This window comes from Hyperoodon ampullatus (genome assembly GCF_949752795.1).
Source record: "Hyperoodon ampullatus genome assembly, chromosome: 7".
NCBI classification, from domain to species: domain Eukaryota; kingdom Metazoa; phylum Chordata; class Mammalia; order Artiodactyla; family Ziphiidae; genus Hyperoodon; species Hyperoodon ampullatus.
In genome coordinates, this window is record NC_136920.1 from 84,303,862 (window position 1) to 84,329,854 (window position 25,993).

Here is a 25,993-nt window from a genome sequence, read left to right on the forward strand (position 1 = left end):
ACAAAGTGAACCACAGAAAAAAAATACAGATAAGCAAAGACTAACCCACAGGCCTCATCTGATGTCCTACTTGAAATCATGGCCTTCACCCCTTCCCCATCTCCCCACACTCTCCAATCTTCTCCGAAGCCTGCAGCACCAATTAGTAGATTCCATATGTTGTATGTATTTTGTTTTTGTGTGTTCTTGTGTTTCTCCCAGAAGGAAGTTCCATGAGGACAAGGACTGGTTTGTTAACCAGTAAGTTCCACAGTGGCTAGAACTCTGCCTGGCACATGCCGGCAGACAGCAGGTATCTACTGAATTAAATCCACCGTGACCTGGCCACTCAGAGCATCCACTGCTCAGTCTATATGCCGACAGACCCCAACTGCTCGAGGCTCAGACTTGAAATGGGTGAAGTCCCTCTCCATCTAGGAACGGGCCAGCTTCAAAGAGTGACCTCCTGCTGCTCCAGGCCAGTGTCACCTTCTGGCCTCGGCAGCCCAGCTACCCACAGTCCCTCCCTGCCTCCACCCCAAAGTCCTGAGTCCCCTTCCGGGCTCCTCCAACCCACCCCTCCCACATCCTACATCACAAGTGGCTCCCAGACCAGCAGTGGGATCCTTTCCAACCTCTTTCTGAGGTCCTAGTTCTGAAGCCTCCCCTACCTGGCCAGACCAGAGGCTTGGTGAGGGCAGGAACTGCACCCTATTTATCCTTATAGCCCACACGGGGCTTAGCAACACCCCACATAAGGGAGCATGTGTGCAAAAAGTTCTATGACCCAGACGTGGCGACTTGGGCTCAAAAGGTAGGCTCTTTTTACTTTTATTAGATTTTATAACATTGGCCTCTTTCCAATTTTGGAAAACTAAAACTTGATTTCTAAAAATCTAATAGTGCTTCCCTGGTGGCGCAGTGGTTGAGAGTCTGCCTGCCGATGCAGGGGACACGGGTTCGTGCCCCGGTCTGGGAGAATCCCACATGCTACGGAGCGGCTGGGCCTGTGAGCCATGGCCGCTGGGCCTGCGCATCTGGAGCCTGTGCTCCGCAACAGGAGAGGCCACAACAGTGAGAGGCCTGTGTATCGCAAAAAAAATAATAAATAAACAAATTAAAAAATAAATAAAAATAAAAATCTAATAAAAATAGAAAACACAAGAAGAAAATCAAGGTCACTCATAATTCCACGACCCAGAGTCTTTATGAGCATTATTGTGTTAGTAGAAGGGCTTTTCAGTGTTTATTATTTTTAGCAGGCATTTGTGTGCACACATATTCTCGTTCCAGGGCTCTGAACCTTTTTTTTTTTTTTTTTTTTTTTTTGGCGGTACGCGGGCCTGTCACTGCCGTGGCCTCTCCCACCGCGGAACACAGGCTCCGGACGCACAGGCCCAGCGGCCATGGCCCACAGGCCCAGCCGCCCCATGGCACATGGGATCCTCCCGAATTGGGGCACAAACCCACGTCCCCTGCATTGGCAGGGGGACTCTCAACCACTGCGCCACCAGGGAAGGCCCCTCTGAACCATTTTTGACTGATGAATTATAGACCAGTTAATTATCTAAAATGACTTAGAGGTCTGTCTTTATTCACACTCAGATGATATTAATTTCAAATTATTAGAAAGATAAAGAAGATGCGATTCATATACACAATGGAATATTACACAGCCATAAAAAGAAACGAAACCGGGTCATTTGTAGAGAAGTGGTTGGACCTAGAGTCTGTCATACAGAGCGAAGTAAGTCAGAAAGAGAAAACCAAATATCATATATTAATGCATATATGCAGAATCTTGAAAAATGGTACAGATGAACCTACTTTCAGGGCAGGAATAGAGATGCAGATGTAGACAACGGACTTGTGGACATGGGTGGTGGGGGGAAAGGGGGAATGAATTCGGAGATTAGGATTTACATATATACACTACCATATGTAAAACAGAGAGCTGGTGGGAACATGCTGTATAGCACAGGGAGCTCAGCTCGGTGCTCTGTGGTAACCTAGATGGGTGGGATGGAGGGGGGGAAGGAGGTGTAAGAGGGAGGGGATATATGTATGCACATAGCTGACTCACTTTGTTGTACAGCAGAAACTGACACACCATTGTAAAGCAGTTATACCCCAATTAAAACAACAACAACAACAACAAAAACTGATTGGGTCAGAATTGTTAATGTCATGAAAGACCAAAAATAAATAAATTTTAAAAGAAAAAAAAGTACCTAATGTTAAATGAAGAACACTTGCAGAATAATAAATAAAATTTATTTTTATATAAAGAAAAAAAACTGTATCCAAAACAATATACTGTTTAAGGATACTTATATTTGGTAAAACTCTTTAAAAAAAGAAGGAAATGATCAAAAAGTTCAGGGCTGTGATCAGCTCCTCAGATACAGGGTATAAGATAGTGGGAACACAGGTGATGGAATAGTAGGGGGAGGGCACACAGGTGACCAATTTGTTACGTATTTATATACAGATACACTACATACACATTGATGTATAAAATATTTCACAATAAAAAGGAAAAGAATCCATCTTTGGCTCCCAGGATACTTAAAATATTGCGCTACTCAAGTAAACATTTTATCAAACCTTTACTAAGGGCCTGTCATAAGCCAGGTCCAGCATGAGGGGCTAGCAGGCCCCCAAAATAAACACAGACCAATCTCAGGGTGAAGAGTAATGCACATCCTTCATCACATCCGTCTGCCTGGACCATAACCCCATCCCCACTTTCTAGTAGAAAAGAATTTAGATAAAGAATTAATAAAAAATAAAGTCCAAATTACAGAATTAATAGAAATTATAGAATTAATAGAAAAGTTCAAAATGTATTTCTGATAGAAACTATATGTAGATATCTCCTTTAAAAACAGGAGTATGCTTCATTAACATTTTATCTGCAATTTAGCAGTATGTTTGTAAAATACAGACCAAAAACACCATCGGCGCACACTGTGAGGTCAATCAACAACCCAACATCAGCCAAGGCAATAATTACAAAGCAAAATGAACGTAATTATTTATTTTTTAGAAGTAGGGAAAAATGCTTTCAATTAAAATAATAAAGTGAGAATAGCAGGTTTATGGCCTTTCTGCTGAAGCATTTATTACAAATCATTCTTTCAGGACATTTCACCAGTTGCAACCATCGTAAGATCATGAGCGCCAGGGGCCTGGTGATGTGGCCGAGGCCTTGATCATATAGGAAAATTAAAGTCTAGGGATAGCATACTGTTTATTCACCCAGGAAGCCAATGGCCTTGTTCTCGGGGGGAATTTCTTGTTCCACCAAGGAAATCCTCACAATGTAACAGTTGGAAGTGTCCTCATACTTTGTGAATCAGTATGAGTCTAACCAAAGACAGAGACACAGGAAAAGAGCTTTTCCCTACATTCTAGTAAGTGCTGATAAGACGAGGAGGCTCAGGTGATTTGGGAACTCCAGGGACCTTGCTGAGCCAGGTGCAGGCCCTGGCTGGTCCCTGACACAATGATACAAGTCAAATATGGGCTTTGCTTTTAAAGAACTTATAACTGAACAAGGGTGGGACAGGAAAATAATAATAAAATACAGAAAAGTGAAAAAAACATGTTAATATATAGCCGCCAAAATGATCAAACTGCTCCAGTGGCTTCCAAAATACTAAGAACAAAATGGGAAGTGGTCACTGTGATCCCTGTAGTCACCGCGGCCAAGTGGCCTGGCCTTGCCTCTGCCGTCCTCTCCCCTGTTTTTTGGAGCCAAGGATACCCCAACCTGTGCACCTGGGTGTTTGCTGTGTTTCTGCCCAGAACATCCTCCCCATGTGTACACACACTCACTCCCTCTCTTCATCAGATCTCACTCAAAGGCCCCATCTCAGAAAGACCTGCCCCAACCAGCGTGTCTCAAATTAGCACCTACTCTCCATGTTCCTGGTGTTATTTATTCCCATTTCACAGATAAGAAAATAAAGGCTCAGAGAAGTTAAGAATTTCCCAAATCAAGTTCCAGCTCAAGCTGTCCCAACTCTGAGTCCATCTTTTTTTTTATTTGAGATTTTCCTTTTATTTGCCATTTAGTTTCCCCATTTTTGTCCAACTTTCTTTTTTTCTCATTTTCAATATTTTTTTTATTGAAGCATAGTTGATTTACAAAAACCTCTATGGAGTCCATCTTTTTTCCACTACATAACACATTCTCAATTAGCATGTTTTATGCAGATGACCAAGAACTGAGTAGGATATATGTTTAGGATCTGCATTTGTCTATGATATCTAACCAAGCTATAAAGAAAATCCACAGGGCAGGCATCCAGCTATTGGAAGCTAACCTGTGTTAACCCATCTCCTTTAAGTCCTATGATTTCATGTCTCTGTTACAGCTTCAAAAAGTTGGTCCATCTCAGGGTCAAGTTCTATACTATCAAGTGGTCCACCTTTCATTCCTCTTTCCTTTTTGTTAGTTGGGAAAACCATGTTGTGATTAGGATTTTGAAGATCTGTTGAAAATGTAGGCTTGAAGGGAGAGTATAAACCAGAAGGGGCAACAGCCAGTGCACTTGGTCTAGCAGGACATGCACCAGCTCTAATACACCTTAGGTGAAAACAGAAAGCAGCAGGGAAATCATCTGGTTTGGATAAAAATTCAAAAAATTATATATCTAAACCTCTCATCTATGCTGACTCTCCAAGTCTTCCAGCCAGCGCACTGGAAGGTCAGGCCCGTCTCTCCTGAAGACTATAACTGTCTGGGGATGGCGCAGGACTTGGCCTCTGACGACTCCCACTACCTGGTCTGAGCCAGCCCAGCATCCCAGGGGGCTCTTTGGAGCCTGGCACCAATCACTATTCCGTATTAATGGTAACAAGCAAAGCAACTATTTATTTCAATACCAAAGATCACCCTAAGGGCAGGGAAATGTCAAACTGGATGCTTAATGAAGTTGGTTCAAAACGCTCTAGGGGTGCAATGTGAAATTTTCAGGCATAAACAGAGATGATCCAAGGAGACAAAAAATGTAAAGACCTCACCTCCTTAGCATACACAGTGTGTAGGTTTGATTACTGAACAGAGATATGAAGTATGTGTTAAATAATTCTTCTCAACAGCTCATTAGGTCTAATCCATCTCTGATTTCTACAAGTCCATTAATTCCAAATATGTGTCTGCTATACGTACGCACATCCACACACGGTTGTGAAACACCGGCTTAATTTCACTGTGTAATATCCTCGAAACGGCAACAGGTAAGACACCAAATCGGGTATTAGGCAGATTTTAAATGTTTATAATTTTCGCATGTGATAAATAAAAATGACAAAGAATAACGGACCCAAGAAAGATGACATTTCAGTTAGAAAACACTAGACGGGGACTGGGCACCGAGTACCGGCTGCCACACAACCACGAAAGAGTGAGAGTCTGGACAGACTTCACACAGAAACGCCACGCAGCAAATAACGTTGACACAGGTGCTGGCTTTGTTTATGTAGGATTTTATTTATTTCTCATCCCCTAAAATTGGAGCTGCTTTGATCATGTGCTCCTGCGTTCTGATTAGTTCCTGCAGACACTAAAGCTCCTAAATCCGTCTTTTCTCATTCCTTGCTCTTTCTCCAGTTTTTTTTTTTTTTCTTTCGGTACGCGGGCCTCTCACTGTTGTGGGCTCTCCCGTTGCGGAGCACAGGTTCCCGACGCCCAGGCTCAGCGGCCATGGCTCACGGGCCCAGCCGCTCCGCGGCATGTGGGTTCTTCCCAGACCGGGGCACGAACCTGTGTCCCCTGCATCGGCAGGCGGACTCTCAACCACTGCGCCACCAGGGAAGCCCATAGAAGGATTTCTACAAGTCCTGGGCCAGCTAAATAATGGCATAATTTGAAGGGCACAGAAGTCATACATCTGACTTGTCCTCCCATGCCCATATTTAATTAATTTATTATTATTATTATTTATTTTTGTGTGTGTGTGTGTGTGGTATGCGGGCCTCTCACTGTTGCAGCCTCTCCCGTGTGGAGCACAGGCTCCGGACACGCAGGCTCAGCGGCCATGGCTCACGGGCCCAGCCGCTCCACGGCATGTGGGATCTTCCCGGACTGGGGCACGAACCCGTGTCCCTTGCATCGGCAAGTGGACTCTCAACCACTGAGCCACCAGGGAATCCCTTTCTCCAGTTTTGAGGCCTATCCTCCTCACCCTGTTCTTCCTTTACTAGGTCACTGACACTTGCTGAATCCTCGGCCTAGAATGTGTTTCCTGCTGATCCCTGCAGGGCTGTCCCCACTATCATGCCCTGGGCCACCCTGCAAATGCCCCTGTCCCTACACCCCAGGTCATCCTGCCCCTTACCCATATTTAACTTTTCATCACGCAGCATACTGTTTGTCTCCTTATTTGTGTACTGGCAGCTGGTACCCATTAGGTACAGTAGTGCAGGTTGTGCCCTGATCAAGAGCCCCAGGTGGAGGGGGCTGAACTTCTGCAGGTCTGTCTCTCCAAACAGGAGCCCTAGTGAATGAGTCAGGCTGGAGGAAGGGCACCTGTTCCTAAGTGGTCTGTGCAAGTTGCAGGCTGAGAGGAGATGACGTTCATTCACTGCGTGCAATCTGCAGCCCCGTCTCCCTTTGTAAAGATAGCTCTGTGGGGAGAGGAACTGGGGCCTAGAACAGTGCCTGGCCTGTACAAGATGTGCAGTCAGCGGTGCCAAAGTGAAACATGGATACAGTACAGATACAGGAAGCTCCTATTATGTGCCAGGCACCGTGGATCATCCTGAAACAACAAGGAAAACAAAAAGATCCCACTCCCCGTACCACAAAATCGTGGAACAGAGCCACTTTACCTCCTGCTCTCTCTGCATGGCCCCTGTTCCCTGAGGACCCACCCACACAAGGCCTTTCCCTCCTCCCTTTCCTCTTTCCCCAAAGCCACAGGTGATGGCTCCACCACCTGACTGTTCTTCTGAAATCTGCCCTTTGACAGTGGTTTCTCTCCTTTTTCTTCAACATTTTAAAGAGCAAGGCTACAAATCATCCCATCTGTCTCTTTTCTGTGTGTCAGTTAAAACACTGAATGTTAGAATATCTCTAGCACAAAAGGTTACACTAAATAAGACACCTCTAGCCATTAATGAGCAATTTGTTATCTAAGAGGTATTTTCACTAATTAGAGCATGTCTGGAATTGTAGCCATTATGGACATGTGCTAATTTACTTCAAGGTAGAACTTTTCTTTGTCACTGGTTTCCACGTACTTGTAGAGTACAGCACATTTTTACTTGGTTCAGAGATGTAAAGACTGAAGCAAATGGAAATCAAACATCTGAGGCTTCAGTTTGAAAAGGCCATAGTTCCTACTTTCAGACACATGCAAAAGCCACCAAAAGCCTCGCCAAGAAATTTTAATAAGTGCTTAAGTTTGGATTAAAAAATATATCTGTGTATTTCTATGTAGCTGAGATCAGACAATATGAATTATAATAGTTGTACTGGATTAGATAGGGTTATGCTAGCTACTGTAACAAATAAACTCCAGAATCGCAGAAGCTTATCACAAAGGAAGTGTATTTTAATGTATTTTTCCTTCATGCAATTATCTAAGGAATGAGGTTGCTGGTCAGCTGGCAAGGCGGGGGCCGAAGCCCTCTCTGTATGGACATTCAGTAACTCCACTCACGAAACATCTGCCAAATGGAACACAGTTTCCAAGGTAATTTGGGGCATCAACATCCAGATGGCATAAGGAGAAAGCCTGAAGTATCTCACATGGGAGCTTTTTAGGGGCCAATCCAACAGAACTTTTGCTCATCTTCCTTTGGGTAGAACTCTGTCATATGACCACACCTAAATTCAAAAGAGGTTAGGAAATGCCACTGGGAAAAGCTTTGGGCCAGGAGGTGGATAAACAACTTATATATTTTTAAACAGCTAAGAATCTCTTCCTCAGATGTAAGGAACTGAACAGAACAGAATGAATCCTGTTCTCATTCCCCACATGGGAAACGGGGCCCGGGCATGCTGATTTTCTTAGCAGCATCCCATGATGGGTTGTGACAGAGCCAGGACTAAAACGCAGGTCACCCTAGGGGAATTCCCTGGTGGTCCAGTGGTTAGGACTCTGCGCTCTCACTGCCGTGGGTGCAGGTTCAATCCCCGGTTGGGGAACTAAGATCCCACAGGCAAGCGGCACGGCCAAAAAAAAAAAAAAAAAACTCAGATCACCCTAGCCTTAGACCACTGCTCACATTCCAAAAACAATGAAACTTACCAAGACTTTTCAACATCTTCCTCTACCAAGATGCCCCTGTAGCTGCAGAATCTGCACCAACCGGGGCTTCCCTGGTGGCGCAGTGGTTGAGAGTCTGCCTGCCGATGCAGGGGACACAGGTTCGCGCCCCGGTCCGGGAAGATCCCACGTGCCACGGAGCAGCTAGGCCCGTGAGCCATGGCCGATGAGCCTGCACGTCCGGAGCCTGTGCTCCACAACGGAGAGGCCACAACAGTGAGAGGCCCACATACCGCGCAAAAAAAAACAAAAAAACAAAAAAGAATCTGCACCAACCATCACCAGCCTGGGCTCCGGTGCCCATATTCCTATTCCACGTGTCTCTGGGCAGTGGCCCCAGGATCATGAGACACAGCAGCACGATTTGTCCACGGCAGATACATTTCACGCTCTGTCTTTCCCCAGCTGTAAAAAGCTAATACTTCCTGAGTGCTGGTCACTGCTCAAAACACCCCATATTTCACTCCTGGATCAGTACTCCTATTATTAGTTCCCTGAAACAATGATAAATTGAGGCCCAGTGAGGTCAATCAAGGTGCCAAAGGTCACACACTTACAAAGTGGCAGAACCAGGATTGGAACCCAGAGAGAGGTTTCGCCCTAGACCCTGTGCTCAATCATTGTTCTCTACGGCCTTGAGGTAAAATTCCCTTCATCAAGAAAGTTTCAAATAAAATAATGGACACTGAATACTGTGTTAAATTTCAGGCTCACAGGCTGATTTCTGCCTACCTGCCATTTCCTTCCTTCCCCCCAAGTTCATAGGCCTTAAGCTAGAAACTAATCCCGATTTTAAAGTGTTTATTAGATTTTCTATAAAACCGCTTGTGAAAGTGGAAATTTAAAGGTCCTTTAGATTCCGCATGTGCAGGCTTTATGAAGTATGTCACCCTGTCCTGTGATTCCCTCCACAAGGCCTGTGCTACTCGCTGTCCTAGAAGACAAGGCTGGATCACACACACCCCATCTGAGCTCTGTGTATGAACCCCCAAACCTGGACCAATAAAGAGCTACACCTGAGCCTCCTGTTTCCAATAAAAGATAAACAGTTTTCACTATTAGCAGCTTACTGTTATTCCTAATGAACTTTTCATTCACTCGAAAAATACTCCTTGATATACGCCATGTTCCAGGCAGTAATTTAGCCACTATAAATGAGAGCAATGAAATCAGTGGCCTTGGGGATCTTACATTTTAGTGGATGAGGCAATAAATAAGTATCAGATAAATAAGTAACAGAATTTCCTAAATGTTAAGGGCTATGGAGAAAGCTGAAGCTATGTAGGGGGACGGAGTGATGTAGGGCTGGGGTATGGCTATTTCAAACAGCATGGTCTGCAAGGTCCTCTCTGAGGATGGGTTATTGGAGCAGGCACATGAATGGCATGAAGGAGCCATCATACAACACTAGCGGGTCCTGGGAGAGGAAGGAGCATGTCCTCAGCAAGAATGGACTTGGTGGGTTCAAGAACGACAGGGAAGTTCAGTGAGCTACATCCTCGTGAGCAGGGCAGGAGGACAGAAGGTGTCTGATAGGTAGGCGGACACCAGTAATAAAGCCTTTTATGTGCATTTCATTCTAAATATAACTGGAAGCCACTGTAGGGCTTTGAACACAGTGATGTGATCTGGTTAATGTTCTGGAATGACAACTTGGTCTACCAGGCGCAGATGGACTCTGGGAGAGCAGACGTGGTGGAAGCAGGAAGACCAGATGCGATGCCACGGGAACAGTCTTGGAAAGGATGGATGGCAGCTTTGACTAGGGAGATAGTGCTCCAGATGGTGAAAATGGTCCACTTCAGGATGCATCTTTTTTTTTTAAATAAATTTATTTATTTATTTATTTTTGGCTGTGTTGGGTCTTCCCTGCTGCACGCAGGCTTTCTCTAGTTGTGGTGTGCGGGCTTCTGATTGCGGTGGCTTCTCTTGCTGTGGACCATGGACTCTAGGCATGCGGGCTTCAGCAGTTGTGGCTCGCGGGCTCAGTAGTTGTGGCTGCGGACTCTTGAGTGCAGGCTCATTAGTTGTGGCACACAGGATTAGTTGCTCCACGGCATGTGGGATTTTCCCGGACCAGGGCTCGAATCCGTGTCCCCTGCATTGGCAGGTGGATTCTTGAGCACTGAGCCACAAGGTAAGTCCCAGGATCTATCTTAAAAGTAAAGACACACAGGATTTATTGATGGACTAGATGCAGCATAAGAGACAAAGAAAAAATATATCTATTAGGCTTTTGGACAGAGTAGCTGGGTGAATGGTGGTGTCTATGCGCAAGATGGGGACAGATGGAGGGAATCAAGTTGGTGGTGTCTGGCAATGGGTCACATGGAGCTGTATCAAGAACACCGCTTGGGAGACAGAGCTTGAAACACGTGAGTCATAAAAGTGGATTTGAAGATTAACACTAGGATGTACAGCCCAGAGCTCCAGGGTGAAGGAGACTGGTTAGGATAGAGAGTAGAAAACTGCAGCAGGAAAGGGGCTGAGGGTACATGGTGTGTGCTTCAACGTAACTGGGGATTCTGAGAGATGGGAAAAGAAATGTCCTGAAGCCACAGTAAGTCATGAGGAGAACATCTCTCCAGCTTTCAGGCCTCATGGCAACAAGGATACAGGAGAGAAACAGCCACTGCTGATCGGACTCTAGGAGTGGAAATGATCCAGGAAACAGCCGAGTCTCAGATTAAGCAAAAGCTGAGGGGGCTTCCCTGGTGGCACAGTGGTTGAGAGTCCGCCTGCCGCTGCAGGGGACACGGGTTCGTGCCCCGATCCGGGAAGATCCCACATGCCGTGGAGCGACTGGGCTCGTGAGCCATGGCCGCTGAGCCTGCGCGTCTGGAGCCTGTGCTCTGCAACGGGAGAGGCCACAACAGTGAGAGGCCTGCGTACCACAAAAAAAAAAAAAAAAAAAAGCTGAGGGGAACATTCAGAGAAGAGAGAGGGGACACAGGGATTTCGCTGGTGACAGATCATAGAGGCCAGAGGGTAATAAAAGGTTTCAGAAGATTAGAGAGAGTTTTGCAACTGGGTCAGATTATCAGATGTACAGGACCCTATGACAATAAGAATCAAAAAATGATGCATAGTCTGGTAGATCTTTGACTTCTGAGGTGGCTAATAAGATAACTGAAAAGTAAGATGCAATAGGGTTTGTCCTGATGGTCTATTAGGAAAAAGAGAGTAATCAATTCTAACTACATTCCTACTCTGGGTCAGCCTCCTAGACATCTGTGATGGAGTCTGGGAGCTGATGACTGGGGAAGAAACAGTCATACCAGGAGCATCGTACACAGATATTATTTAAGCAATCTCTTTATAACACCCATGTGTATCAGTTTCTGGGTTTGTTACAACAGAGCATTACAATATGCATGGCTTGAAACAACAGAAATGTACTGTCTCACATTTCAGGGGGCTGGAAGTCTGAAATCAAGGTGCTGCAGGGAACATTCCCTATGAAACCTGTAGGAGAGAATCCCTCTCTGCATCTTCCTAGCTCTGGTGCTTCATGGGCAACCTCTGGCACTCCTTGGCTTGCAGCCTCATTGCTCGAATGTCTCTGTCATCACATGGTTTTCTCCCTGTGTGTCAACTGTGTCTCCGCAGGTCATCTTCTTATCAGGACACCAGTTGTATTGCATTGGGGTCCCACCCTACTCCGGTGTGAATGCATCTGAATAACTAGTTACATCTGCAACGAACCTATTTCCAAATAGGTCACATTCTGAGGTACTGGATGTGAGGACTTCAACAGATCTTTTTTTTTGGGGGGGGGATGCAGGTCAGGAGGGGAGTGATGCAATTCAACTCACAACACTGAAGTACTGCTTTTTCCAGTTTTCATGTATAACTTGTGCACCAAATAAAAAATAATTTGCATATATTTTTTCTTTCTTCCTCATGGGTTCTGACCAGTTAGAATTGTTTTGGACTGAGCTTTCCTGACGAGTAAATGTGTCCAAAGATGATTATTCTGAGTGCAAGAGCACTTTTCCCCTCATCCACTACATTATAGCCTGCTTGAAAGCCACAGAAGATCAAGAAATTATTTTCACACAAACATATCTTCCTTTCCTCTATGGGGCCAGCAAAGCTTTATCTGAAGGTTGATGTCAGTTTTGTCATTTTCCATCAGCCTGGTGGTTGATGCTGTTTTCATTAAAAATTCTATTATTTTAAAAAATCCATCAGCAAGATTGTAAGATTAATTCATATGTACTTTGTACAAGACAAATCTAACCTCTCAAAAGGTTTCTAAGCCAAAACATCTCACACTGACAAGGCAGCAAGTTGGCCAAATACACCCAAATAAACCCAAATAACTCAACCATGTGAATCAATGAGATTTGGGAAAAACAGATCATGAACAACTGAGACTGCTATATATAATTTAAACTACTTTAAGCCCCATGGCACAGGGTTGCAGGGAGAAGGATTGTTCCTGTAGTTCCGTCAGCGAATTCTGAGATCAGTTTCTCATGGCAGACACACTGGTCTTGCCCCAGAACTGCACGGGAGAAAAATGACCAAGTGCAGAGAGGCCCCCTTTTCTCTTGTCACCATTGCTGTGGAAGTCCTGAGCTGGCCTCTCAGTGAAAAGGTGAGAACGAGTGGAAATGCAATCACAGGGCTGCAAAGCTGGAAGGGCTTAACCACCCCCAACAGTCGATGGCACCCCTACCCTGGCTTTCCCAGCTGACTCCAGTGGACTTGTCATGGAAGAACCAGTCTTCCAAGGAAAACAGGTCTACAAATCCTAAATCTATGCATGAACTCCTGACCCCATTATCTGTGTCAGATAATCTGGCTCCATAGAACCTTGCATATATTTATTGTTGTTGTTGTTTTTTATCTCATAGGAAATTCATCTTCAGAGCCATGAACTGTCATAACTTTCTATGCAACAATCCTGTGATGAAAAATAAAGGAATACCTTTCTCCTCACTCCCTCTCTGATATAAAATAGCTCAAGAAATTATTTGAACAGAAGAAGATTCCTAGGATCTAAGCAGATGTGTAGGAGAAACACACAGAGAAGTATAATTAGACATGGTTAGAGAGGCATTCCTCTCCTCGTAGATCTTCCAGAAGCCAGACACAGCACCTCTATCAAAGTGTTGCCACATGGGTGTTTAAGCTACAATAGGTTATAGGGAAAACTGCTAAATGTGTTACTATTATACACACATACACGTATACACGTGTGTACATTTGTACACATGGAAAGAAAGAGACTAATTATATAATTATAGACTAAGCTTTGTGTACACCATTTCATTTTAACCCCAAATGATCCTTTGAGGTAGGTAGTAAATGTCCTCTTTATATGGAAGAATTTTTAAAACTTGCCCAAGAGAACACAGAGAAAGTACTTGAGTCCGAGTTAGCGGCACCCTGTCTTCCAGTCCGTTTTCTCTGGCACACCACTCCTGCTGGAATATGAGTTAGGAAGGTCTGGTTTGTTGAAGAGCTTTGTCTCCTTCAATTGCACTCACATGAAACATTCCTACTGCTTCCTCCCTGCCTTTGGCTCACAAGTGCAATTTGAAATTACATCCTAAACCAAACCAATTATTGATTTCCTAACAACATTATTATTTGACCATCTGTGTGATGTTAATGGTATTATTTATTTATTACCCCAGGAACCCATCAACCTGCTCCTAAGGAAGCAAAATGATCTCAAATCATGCAAAAATAAAGTCGCATTTTACCCATCAGTGGAGATTTTGAACTTAAGAGAATAAATGTGCCATTCATATTAATTATAATTTGTTCAGGCTTCCCCAGGAGAGATGTCCTATTCCTAGCACAACAAAGAAGGAAATTTATGGGTGAGGGTGTCACCTAATCTGCCTCGCACTGCTAGGGCCGCCAGAGAGACTGGCTTGTGGGCCTCAGAGAAGTGCACTTCCACCTCAATGTGTGCAGTATCCCACTCCAGAGAGATACGTGGTAATTCTGAGGAATTATTAACTCCCTGTGAGAGGGTCCAAGACTGCTGATATCTGAAGCAAACGGGTGGAAGAAGAACCACCCGTTTGGATAAAATTCTGACTTGAACAATCTATGAAGATTCTATGATCCTCTGATGCGAAGGGACCTCTAGAGGCCAGCTGGGTCATTCCCTGCGCCCCCATCGTGTCACAGACCACACCACACCTGACCCACTCCCATACCCAATCCCTAAAATACCTCCAGAAAGGAGGTTCTTGTGCCCCAGAACAAGGAAGGACAACGAAATCCACTCAGTTTCTGGGAAGAGAAGAAGTGGACAATGATGAAAAGAAGGAACAGAATGAGGAAAGCCCTTCAGTACAAAAAGAGAATGAGTTTAGTATTCAGACAAAACTGGCTCTCAGCCCCAGGCACATTCACCACCCGACGGTGTGATCTGGGAAGTGGCTCACTCTGCCTTCCAGTGCTTTGCTTTCGTGATCTGTAAAACTGCAATAATAACTGTCTCCACCTCATGGAGCATCTATGAGCGTTCAATAAGTCTGTGCTGGTAGAGTGCTCAGTGCCTGTCTGACACATAGTAAACAGAGCTGTCCCACCCAGCCAGAGGCAGAACTGATAAAGGCTAAGAATGCCAGCTTTAGTAGCAGAGGGAAGCAGCAGTTAGGAGAGAGCGTGATGACAAACGTTAGCCAATTCTGTCAAAGGCACCCACAGTCAGTAAGATGCTTTTGCACTTAGTAGGACAAGGCAACCTTGTCTCAGGCACAGGTAGCCCTAAGCCAGGGCTCACAGCTGCGTGATGCAGTGTGGCTGGATGTCAGCTCCTTCTCACCCTTACAGGAAGCCCTCTTTGTGGGAGACTGATTATCACTAGCCTCATTATCTGAAAAAACCAGGTGGTTGAACTCCCTGGGCTCTGTAATCCTTTCAAACTCAAAAGAAAAGAGAAGCATTTCTGCAAAGCACTGAACCTTGCAGGTGAGGAGTGCTGGAGAACCGGGCTGTCCCTCTTCTGTAAGTTCTTTAGGTTCTCCTGGCAACTGGCATTGTGCCTTCTCCCCCTGCCCCACGCTCAATTGGGTGTTCAGTTTTCCCATTTTAGTTTCTGGCTCCTCAACAGGCTGTGTGTGCTTCCAGGAGCCTCCCTCCACAGCGCCATCTGTCCATGCTCTTCTGAGCCCCGGTCCACCCAATGGATGCCTGGCAAGCCCCAGAGGTGAGCAAACAGGGGTCCATCCCGGTAGGGGCCAAAGCAGCCAGAGCAGCACATGCTTCCTGAGTGGCACTGCTATTCTGAACAAGTTAACTCATAAACAACAGATCAATACTTACATGACCAGACAGCCACTGACAGCAGGCTCCAAATAAAAAGAAGGATGGGCAGAGAGGCACAGAAGGATGTGCCCCTCTTTATCTTGAAAATGCTAATTTTCCTGAGGTCTACCTGGGTTTGAGTACATCATCAGAGAGTAGCATTTCTTCAAAGGCCTAAGGACTGGATAGGGGAGTGACCTGGCAGAAAAATGGCATATGTTATGGGTGCAGCTATGAAGTAACAGACAATGGACACAGACCATCTGTGTCCTGGACAGAAAGACACCGGCTCAATTACTGACGTGTATCTGTAACCTCCTCCAGAGCAACGTCACACCCAACATAGCATGACCCAGAAACAAAGGACAGTGAGCCAGGAACACATCCGGGGCAAGGACAACACAAGACAACTCAGGAAAAAAGGGCAGAGAGGGCAAGGAGAAGATGGTGATCACAGACATTCCTTCCTTCCTTCACTCATGCAACGGCTATTTACTGAGCACCTTGTACCTGCCAGACACTGCACAGAATAAGACAGAGAAGGCACTCACCCTCAAGGAAGTTACAACACAGTTGGGGAAGACAGATCAGGAGCAACTAACCAAATAAATAAATGGGAAAATCTTAGATACAGATGATTGCTCTGAAGAAATAATCCAGGATGATATGCCAGCATAAGCCTGGGGGAAGTGGTAGGGGATCACTTTTATTTGGGTGTCAGGAACAGCTTCAGGGAGGGGGTTCCACCTGAGCTAAGGCCAAAATGATGAAGAGCTGCCCATGGGAGGATCTGGACGAGGGGTACGTCCACAGTGGGGGCCATGCATGGGAAGGCTCTGTAGCAAGAGTACGTTTTCTGTATTCACAAAACAGGAAGAAGGTCAGGATGTCTACAGCACAGTGAGTGAAGGAAAGAGGAGGACCTGCACTCAGACTTTATTAGCAAAAGCCCTGGTCCAAGTCATGCACTAGGAACTAGGGACAAAAACCTGAAGAAGGCAGAGTTCTGGCCTCACAAGGCCATGGAGTAGCTGGAGAGACTAACAGAGAATCCATCAGCTTCAAAAACGAAATGCTAAATGCTTTCCGTGATATGAATAACATGCCACAGTCTCCAACAGCTGGAAGGGGCCCCCATGGCTTTTCTCAAGTATGGAAACCACATTGTTCTCTGCTATTCCGTGGAACTGCTGTACCAAAACCCAACTTCCATCTTGTACATTTCTCAGACCTTTCACTTTTAACTCATATTTTTTAAAAAAGCACTTAGCAGATGACCCCCAAGGAAACAATTCACTTTACTGGTTGCGGCCTTATTTGGGGAATCCATGAAAACATGAAATGCATCCATCAAAGTTGTCCCGAGACATGCTGACATTTAGTGAGAGTCTCTAATTAATGAGACCCATGCGCCGGGCCTCTCAGGCTCTCCTGCCCCCATCAGAGGAGTGCAGCCCACCCACTGGGAGAGGGGGCGCTCTTCTCTGACCACCGGTAGACCACCCACCCACGCAATGATGGGCAAACCTGCCTCCACGGCTGATGACCTCTTCAACCTCTGCGTCCACACCCTGGCCTTTTGAGTTGGACCCAAGGCCCTGGGGTGAGAAGCCTCAGCCTCAAGCCTTTCCACAACCAACACCCAGCTCATGCCCTTCATGTAAGAACCACTCCACACATCTTAGTTGGTCGACCCCAGCTGTATAGAGGCTAGGGGATACTTTTGTTTGGTTTTCAGTCATCTCATCTGTTCAGTAAACATTTGGAAGCACACGGTGCTCAGGGCATCACAGAGCAGGATCCCCGCTTCCAAGAGCTAGCAGCTCCCCATCCACGTGGAGAAAGAAAACAGAGAGATAAACAACATCGCAAGACAGGGTGTGAGACAAAATGAGCGGAGGGACGATGCCAAGTCTCTGCAAGGAGTCACGAGAACACAGAATGCGGTGGGGAAAGCTCGCCCTGCAAAGTCAAGGAGTCAGCGTTCCAGCTCAGCCACGCGCTAACTTGTGTGATTTTAGGTAAATTCCCCTCTCCAGGCCTCAGCACCCTCATCTATAAAACAGACATAATTTAGTCTATTTCAGAGAGTTGTTGTGAGGATTAATTGTGAGTAACTAACCAATAATTGATAGAACCATTCATCATTCAACATTATTATTACTACTCCTCGTAATCTGGCTTCCAAATCTCCTAGCTGTGCAACCTTAATCAAATTATGTAAACTCAGTTTTCTCATCTGTAAAATGGGATAATCATAGCATCTACAACCAGAGGGGTTGTATTAGGGTTAAATGTTAATGTTATGAGGTTGGATGATGGGTGAGATAGTGTGTAAAACACTTAGAATACTCCCTAAGACATAGTGAGTAGTGGAGAAACTTCAGTTCATGTTATTATTATTGAATATTCTATTTTATGAAACCTCACCCTTTTTAAAAAAATATGCGTACAGACTACTGGCAGGAGGGCAGAAAGACTAGGAGACTGCAAATTGTCTGTAATTCTATTCAGACTGTGGATGCCGTATTAGGTGAAACGTTTCCCGATATGTCTACAAGGACCATTAGTGTTAATTGGAGGAAATAAAACATTCTAAAAAGTTTCCTCACGTTAGAATCTGCTGCTGAAGCATTCGTTCTTTGGGAACTGCAAAAGATCCTCAAAAAATGAAACTGGTGAGAACAAAGCAGAATAAAATGAAATTAGAGCAAAAAAGTCCTCTGCTGGTTGAGAAGAAAACTACAAGTATGAATCTCAGGGTCACCTGCGGTGACAGGGAGAGGGTAGTTCTCAGGGCAGAGCAGGGATGGCTGTGGTCTGTGTAGCTTGGTCACATGCTGAACGAAAAAGAAAGAGGTGAGGATGGGAGGAAGGAAGGAAGGAAAGAAGGGAGGGAGGAAAGAAGGAAGGGGAGGGAAGACAAAAGAAGGAAGAGACGACCCACATACACACAATAGAAGCAAAAGGGAAATAACCCAGAGCCCTGAACCACTCGATTGTTGCAGCCTGGAATCAGGTTATGTGCAAATTTAGCAATTTCTATGCAAACAAAACACATTCTGAAATTCCTACTTGCTTCTTTGCACACAGCATCACAAAATGCAGAGCCTGTGTTGGAGGGTTTAAGGGCTTCCGCTCCACAGAAGTGCAGCCCAACACGGGGGCCCCTCCTTGTCTAGTGCAGGGGGGCCTGAGGAGGACGATGGCCATCCTGTGGAGTCTTGAGCGCCATCTGCACGGTCCACCTGCTGCCCTGCTTGCATCCTAAATTAGGCCCATGGCCAACAGGTTGGTGTCACGCAGATCCCAGCTCCTCTAATCCTGGCCCTGTAGGGCTCCCTCCACTGGAAGGGTCTTCCTCCTACTTGTCCGGAAGACAGTCAGCCTCAGTGGCTGGCCCTGGACGTCAGGAGATGTTCCAGGAGGGCCTTTTTATGCCAGGGCTGGGCTGAAAAAGCCCCACCATATCCCACGCCCTCCATCTACAACCAGTCAAGCCCAGTGAGTCTACAGCATACGTGACAATGCAAACAAACGTGAGTGCACGAGAGAGAAGGAGAGGGGCCCGGAGTGAGTCAGGAAGAGGCATGGAAACAAAGACAAAGAAAGAGAAGCCAGCCTGTACACGATAACGCGATTTTTCAGAGGAGCTGCTCCAGGCCCCAGCTGAGCATCTGACAAATCCAGCAGAGTCCTCGTTCTCATGAGCCTGGGGACTGCCCTCTGAAGACCAGATCCCTCCCTGCCCAAATCCCCTCATTATTACTATGATATGGCAGCTACGTCTGTCAAGGCCCCTTGGGTACTTCTTTATCCCCAAATCTCTACAGAGCTGACTGCCTTCCTCCTTCTCCTTGAAAGTACCTTCCCATCGTTTCTAAAATGTTCTCAGTATGAGACTGTCTCCATCTTGTTTCTTGAGGGCTATATCTTGCAGCCAAGGGTTAGGGAAAAGGGGGCATCCAGAGGACACTAAATGCCATCGACTACATTGCTTTAGAGGTTTGTTTTTGTTTTTCTTTCTAAGTAGTCTGAAATCAGGGCATATTTAAAGTTTCCATGAAATCCTTTATAAAGCAGATACACAGTTATTTCAGGTGTGAGGTGTGAGGCAGTTAGACATTCAAGCTTTGCTCAAAATAGTCCCTACCTCAGGGCTCAGTGGAAGAGGTGGGTTTCCAGAACCAGTGAGTACCCTGGGGGCATGAGCGTTAGCTCGCCAAAGACAAAGGAGCATGGGTGCTTGCAGACTATGACAGGACCTTAAATCACACGCTTCCTTTGGCAAAGTCCTGACCAGTCAGCTCTGTAACCCAGTGTCCCTTTTGCAACATTTTCTATCCCATGGGTATTGCCTTACATGCACCATCCATAAACCTTAGAAGAGCTACCTTAGAAGAACAGTCACAAAAGGTGTAAAAGAGTGGGCACCAACACCAAGGTTCTCTCTCCAAGAATCTTCATGTACAAGGGATGGGAATACTGCCATCCTGCCTTACAGTCAGCTCAATGGCCCAGTCTGGAAAACTTTAGTTAAGCAGGCATACATTCTTCCCATGGATCTTCTTAACTTCTACCTCCTGCTGACTCTCATAAAATTCCAGAGAGTAAAGATCTCCCACTGCAATCACTAATTCTGTGTTGTTCTTCTGTGAGTGGTATGGTTTGTAGACTCTGGAAATTGAGTTAGCATTTCAGGAGGCCGGGGGAAAAGGGAGACAGATTCGTCCTACCTTACTCAAAACATAGTCAAGATTCTTCTTTTCCTTCTCCAATTCCTGTCAGCCTTAACCCCAGACGTCAAGCAGGACCCAAGCCAACACTGAGACCCAATTTCCATTTGGGAGATGAGTTTTGAACATATTGCTTTAGTGGACAGCACAGTTAACCAAAGTAAACGATCTTTTCCACAGACAAATTAGACTCATCTCCATGGCTTCAATCTCAGAAAGCCATGTTCAGACAGAGAAAGCATGTCCCTTTGGCTACCAGCTCATGGCATGAAGACACCCCAGGAAAGCTCAGACGCAGTCAGACCCAGTACAAAACAGCAGCTCTGCCAGAGTACGGGAGCGGGGCTGGCAACACCCCATGGCACAGGCAGAGAGAGTGATGGCATTCACAGAAAGCCAGACCCGGCCTTTGGGACTCATTAACGCCAGAGAAGACTGTTCACGCCGAGCCCCAGCCAGGCCCCCAGTCACCACGGCCACAGGTTTCAGGTACAGACAGTGCTCAGGCCACTGGCCTCCATCTCAGAGACCCCCTGGCCCAGGCTCCCCTCCTGCTTACCAAGTCCTGAGCCTAGGAGGCCAGTTTGGGGGAAACAGCTCATCTCTGGAACCTCTGAGCGTTTCCCTATGACCACCACCTTTCCGGGTCAGAGCACCCAGCTCAGCCATGAATTGTGCAGCCCAGGGAAGCAGCGACCTCCCTGCCAGCAGCTGCAGAAAACACACCTGCACCCCTACCCCTCTCCCCCCATCCCCTACACAAATCACTGTCGACTCAGAGAAGAATGGCGGCTCCCTACCTGAGGGTGGCGCTCTCCCCCTGCCGGACCGTCACGTTGTCCATAGCTTTGGGGAAGGTGGCATCTCCGCTGCGCACGGGCACTCCTGTGGGTACAAGGAACAGCAGCCTGAGAGACACGACCACGAGGCACTTCCAGGGCAGGAACAGGTACCCACAGACCCCCATCCTCGACGGCCACAACTTCCCAGAACTCCGGCAGCCGCTCGGCACACGCCCCCTGGGCGCGCACAGGAAGTGGGTGGGGTGGGGTGAGGCGGGGGAGCGAGCACGGGGACCCGGAGGCGCGAGCAGGAGAAAAGCGCGCAGACTCCTCCAAGTCTAGTGTTCCTCCCCAAAACCAGCCTCAGCGCTCCAGCCTCGGAGAAGCGGTTTCCACGGAGAACATCCAAAGGGGGCTCCCTCGGTGCTGCTTCGGCCGGGAAGGTGGCGGAGAGAGGCGAAGAGCAAAGACAGGTGCAAAGGTGCGGGCGCGTCTCAGGAGCCCCTTCCTCCCGTTAACAGCTCAGGCATGGCACTTTGGAGAGGAGTAAGCACTTTGGTACCAAAAGGGGACAGGGAGTGGGTTAGATCCGGCTACACAGAGATGGTCTGAATTCCTCAGTTCCAACAAGGGCAAATCCAACACTTTCTTTGTAAGTTTCAGAGGCCGGCTGGCCAGCAGGAAACAGTCTGTAACAATAGCAGAGCCAGAAAGTGGAACACGCAGGAGGCGCAGGGGTGAGCCAGGAGGAGAGGCTACGCCGGGCTTCGCGCGATCCGGACCGGGGATGCTGCAGCAGCCGCCTCGGTCAACTTCGTCCGAGCCCAAATGCGCGCTGCAGCCGCCGCGATGCGGCCGGTCTCGGCTGGGCGGTCTCCGCGGCGGCGGCCGAGGCGGGAGCGCACGGCGGCGGACGCTCGCTCGCTCGCTCGCTCGCTCGCTCGCTAGCTGGGGAAGGCGAGGGGCTGCCGGCCCCGGAGCCGCGAGGACGCCCCGCTCAGCGGCCGCCCCCGGCCTCCGCGCCGCGGGCCTCCCGGGAGCAGCCCCGACGCGCGCGGGCCCAGACCGCCGGGGTTGTCATGGCAGCAGCTCCATCACTGACCGCAGCTCTCCGCCGTACAGGCGCCGAGCGAGCTGGCGGACCGCGCGCATCCCGGCGGGCGGCGGGCGCGGGGCGCAGGCGCCCACCTTAACCCCCGCCGCGCCGCGCCGGGGCCGCAGGAGCCCAGGCGAGGAGTTTAACCACTTCCCCCCTTGAGCTGTCACTTCCAAATTAAGAAGAAATGCAAAGTTACTACACAGCCTCAATAAGGCCAAGACATCTTAATAAGGGTCACAAACTAATTAACTAGGAAAAGAAAACTCTGCAGCATGCACGCGTGCACCTTTAAAATTATCAGATTAATTCATTAGCATTTAGAGTAAATTTAAAGTGTTGGGAGGACGTTTTAGAAGCATCTCATATTTATTCAACAGGCAACGCCCACCCCACCGCCACCCCCCAAAAGCTACTTCAAACACCATTCTAAATAGAGATCTTCCATATATAAAACAAATGCAAAATCACAGACGCCTCTTAGTGTGCGAAACTGGCAAAACCGCATCAAAATTTTGGTCAAGTTCAGACACTGACTTACATTCTTTAATCTTGTTTTGTCGACATTAAAAGATGCTAGCCCTGCCAAGTGCTCACTCAGATGAATGAGTGTGAGCCCCTGGCTTTATTGATACAGAGGATTCCCAAGTGTCCTGGGCTTCACACTCCTGCAGAGCTGATTTCATCTTAAGAGGTGTGTTTTTCAAATTCTTGAGACCCAGGGAAGAACTGCATTGGCCTCAGTTGCTGTCACTTCTCCTCTCCGGCTGCTGTGGGTCCCTCTGTGCCTACATCTGCATGTTTCCTCTCACTTCAGCTCTGATGGGACGCAGTTCCTTCCAGCCTGGGCCTGGCTCCTGAGAGAGGGGGAAAACCCAGAGCGGCACAGCCCACCCCACGTGCTAACACCAACATGTTCTCTGCTCAGGGACTCCTGTCTGAACTCCCTGCACTGACCCAGATTCTCCCTGGGGACAGAGAGGAAGCAGCCGTGGCTCTGTTTTTCCCCTAGACTCTGTCTCAAATCCAACCAGAAAGCTCTTTTTTTAAAACAACTGTTAAATAACAACAACAACCAATGTTCTTCCCAAAAGCCATCCAGCCACCACCAAAGAGACGGAATCATCCTAACTGAATCGCTGTAAACATAAGGGTCCTGGTGCCATAAGAGTGCATGCATCTTTCAACTGGTCACCCCACTTACGTGTAGATCAAACGCGGGTGAGTGATGCACAGGCATCTCACTCATCATACCCCGGTCACTCCAACTGCCATGGATTGGTAGGGACGGAGGTGGGTGTGCAGATGTGGAAGCCACGCTCCAAGGTAACAAAGAAAGACTGAGGAGGCATGGCTTCCTCTTTTACCAGGTGACCCGAGAGTGTACAACAATGTAAAGTCAAGCAACTCACACTGAAGATCTCAATTAATCCATCATTTCACCCATTTTCCCCTCGTCTCCTCTGTTGACTTTTCCAATATTAAATTCTCAGGGAAATCCATCGCTACTTTTGTCCAGTGAGGACCAAAAAAAAAAAAAAAATCAATTGTCAACTTATGACCACAAAGAATGACTTTACTATCAAGAAAAACAAAAATGATGCCTTCAGGGCGCAGGAGGTTTTGTTTATGCTTTTGAAAGAATAGGAGGAGAATTAACCTATTTTAGTACCAATCCGTTCTGACAAGTCCCTCCTTTACCTTCACTTTGCAGTGGGAATTGTGGAAGTAGGAAGTTGCATGATTTCACCAAGTTAAGATGTTATATGAGCGGACATCAGGCGTGAGGTCATGACTGCTGACCTCAGTCTGCTGAATCTGGGGTTCTCCTTATGCAGAGGCCAAGGAGTTACCTGTAATCATCCACATCCGTTTTAAGCACCGCTCCTGCTCCCCTCCAAAACTCCTCTTTGTAAACAGGTCCCACCACCTCAAATGGAAACAAACACCAGCAGTGGAGAAGGAAGGGGGGCTCATTCTGGGCTTTGGAGTCATTTCCCTCCAGGCTTGAGAATGGCAGGGATGATTCCTTTCATGATAAATTCTCACCCTGGCTCTTGCATCTAATTCCCAGGTAGGTACAAATGAGCATTAGTTTTTGCATCTAGGAATGTGGGTAATGACAACAACAGGCCTTCCCGAGGGGCCTACATACATGATTAACTCTACAGTAAAATACTTCGAAATCCATTTAAGGTGGAAGATGCTTTATTAATACATTTTGCCTGCCACTGCTTCATTATTATAGCTGGGCAGAAAAAATAACTCTTCTTACAGGCTCTGTAAGATGTTCAGTTTATACCAGTCCGCATGCGGTTGATCTAAGACACACCATCTTTGTCTCTGGCGGGGGAAGGGAGAGTGGTGAGCTGCAGCCTCCCAACCCGGCCGGCAGAAAACCCAGCAGAGATCAGGTAACGCTCAGGCTGGACAAAGAAAAGCCACTGGCAACCTCACAGCTGCTTTGTGGATCCAGGGATCCGAACTTTATTCAAAAATGGAAGTTTAGAAAGTGGTGAGAGGTCAGAGATGCCCGCACAATTAACAAGGCAGGATCCACTTTATTGAAACTGTTGATTGAAGTGGTTTGACTAGATGAAGATCAAAATCATATGTCAACTCCCTTCTCATCCCCTAATCCCTAAATATAACCAACACTTAGTGGCTTAGCTTATATCCTGTCTCTTGCTTCATAAAAACTGCTGGATTTATTTTGTTTTTCCCAGCATATCCGAGTTAATGAAAAAGGAATGACAGTCAGAGCAATTTCATTATTTGTGTTCTTTATAGAAATAACTTCCTTTCTACCTCCTGGAAAGCAGATTCCTAACGAGCGCCCACCTCCACTTTCTCCCCCGCCACCCCCCTGCTGTCTCCCTCTCTCTCCTCCGTTCCCTCCTGCATACACATACAGTGTACACATAAATCAACTTGTCATAGCTTGTCTCCACGCTGGCAGCTGTAATTGCTGCAGGTTATAAAAATATCTATAGGACAATACCTTTCAAGCTCGCAGGCGTGCACACACACACACAGACACACACACACACACACACACTGCCTGAGCCAAAGAAAACAATCATATTCCCTTTAATAATCCTGGGACTGCAAAGGACGGGGTGAGGAGCTTGCTGGGTAGACTCTGGAAGGCTGGCAGGTAGGTGAGGACGCAGGGCTAGACGGAGACTCCGGGCGGCAGCAGCACCTCCTCACTGAAGCAGGGCTGGAAAAGGGAAGAATTGCCAATGAAAGGGAAATTGTTTCAGCTGCTGTTTTTGTTTTTCTCTGCGTTACCTACAGCAAGCTGGGGTTGGCTAAAGAGCAGTGAATATTCTACACACACAAGAGACCGAAAGAAGAGCTCTAGCCTGAGACATGCCAGTGCTGCTTCTCCTCTAAAAAGGTGAAAGGCCCCCCTCTCCTGGTGGAGATTCCAAATAGGAGCACAGGCGAGAAGATGCGACACACAGGGCAGTTAGAGCGGCATGGCACCCAATAGACCTCGCAAGTTTTAATCAGAAAAGGCGGGTCCGTCTGGCTCAAGAGACGGCTCTAGGGGAGTAGGGAAGGGCTGGACTCTGGAAAAGTACATGCTGTTCTTTCCTCCTATGTGAATATAGGGTCAAAATAAACTCATTGTTCATCGGGCTAGAGTCTGCTGTGTTAGGATTTCAGCAGGGAGGGCCAAAGAGCAACTTGAAGATGAGGAAGAAGCGTCCAGAGAGAAGAAAGAGGTCAGGAATAGAGAGAATTGAGAAGGAGCACAGGAAGAAAAGGCAAAGGTGAGGCTGCCCATGGACTTTGAAAGGTACATAAAGAGGAGGGGTGATCAACAGAAAA

At 47.0% G+C, this 25,993-nt stretch overlaps 1 protein-coding gene across 4 annotated transcripts in view; it reads right to left on the reverse strand.

The window, feature by feature from the left end:
• The window catches only part of NTM (neurotrimin), a gene marked incomplete at its 3' end in the record, with an annotated part of 926,915 nt that overhangs the window by 363,965 nt on the left and 536,957 nt on the right, over positions 1-25,993 (reverse strand). For all 4 annotated transcript variants that reach the window (XM_079708581.1, XM_079708580.1, XM_079708579.1 and 1 more), the window contains exon 2: positions 21,076-21,160. In XM_079708581.1, coding sequence (XP_079564707.1) covers positions 21,076-21,160 — 85 coding nt within the window. The remainder of the gene's footprint in view (positions 1-21,075; positions 21,161-25,993) is intronic.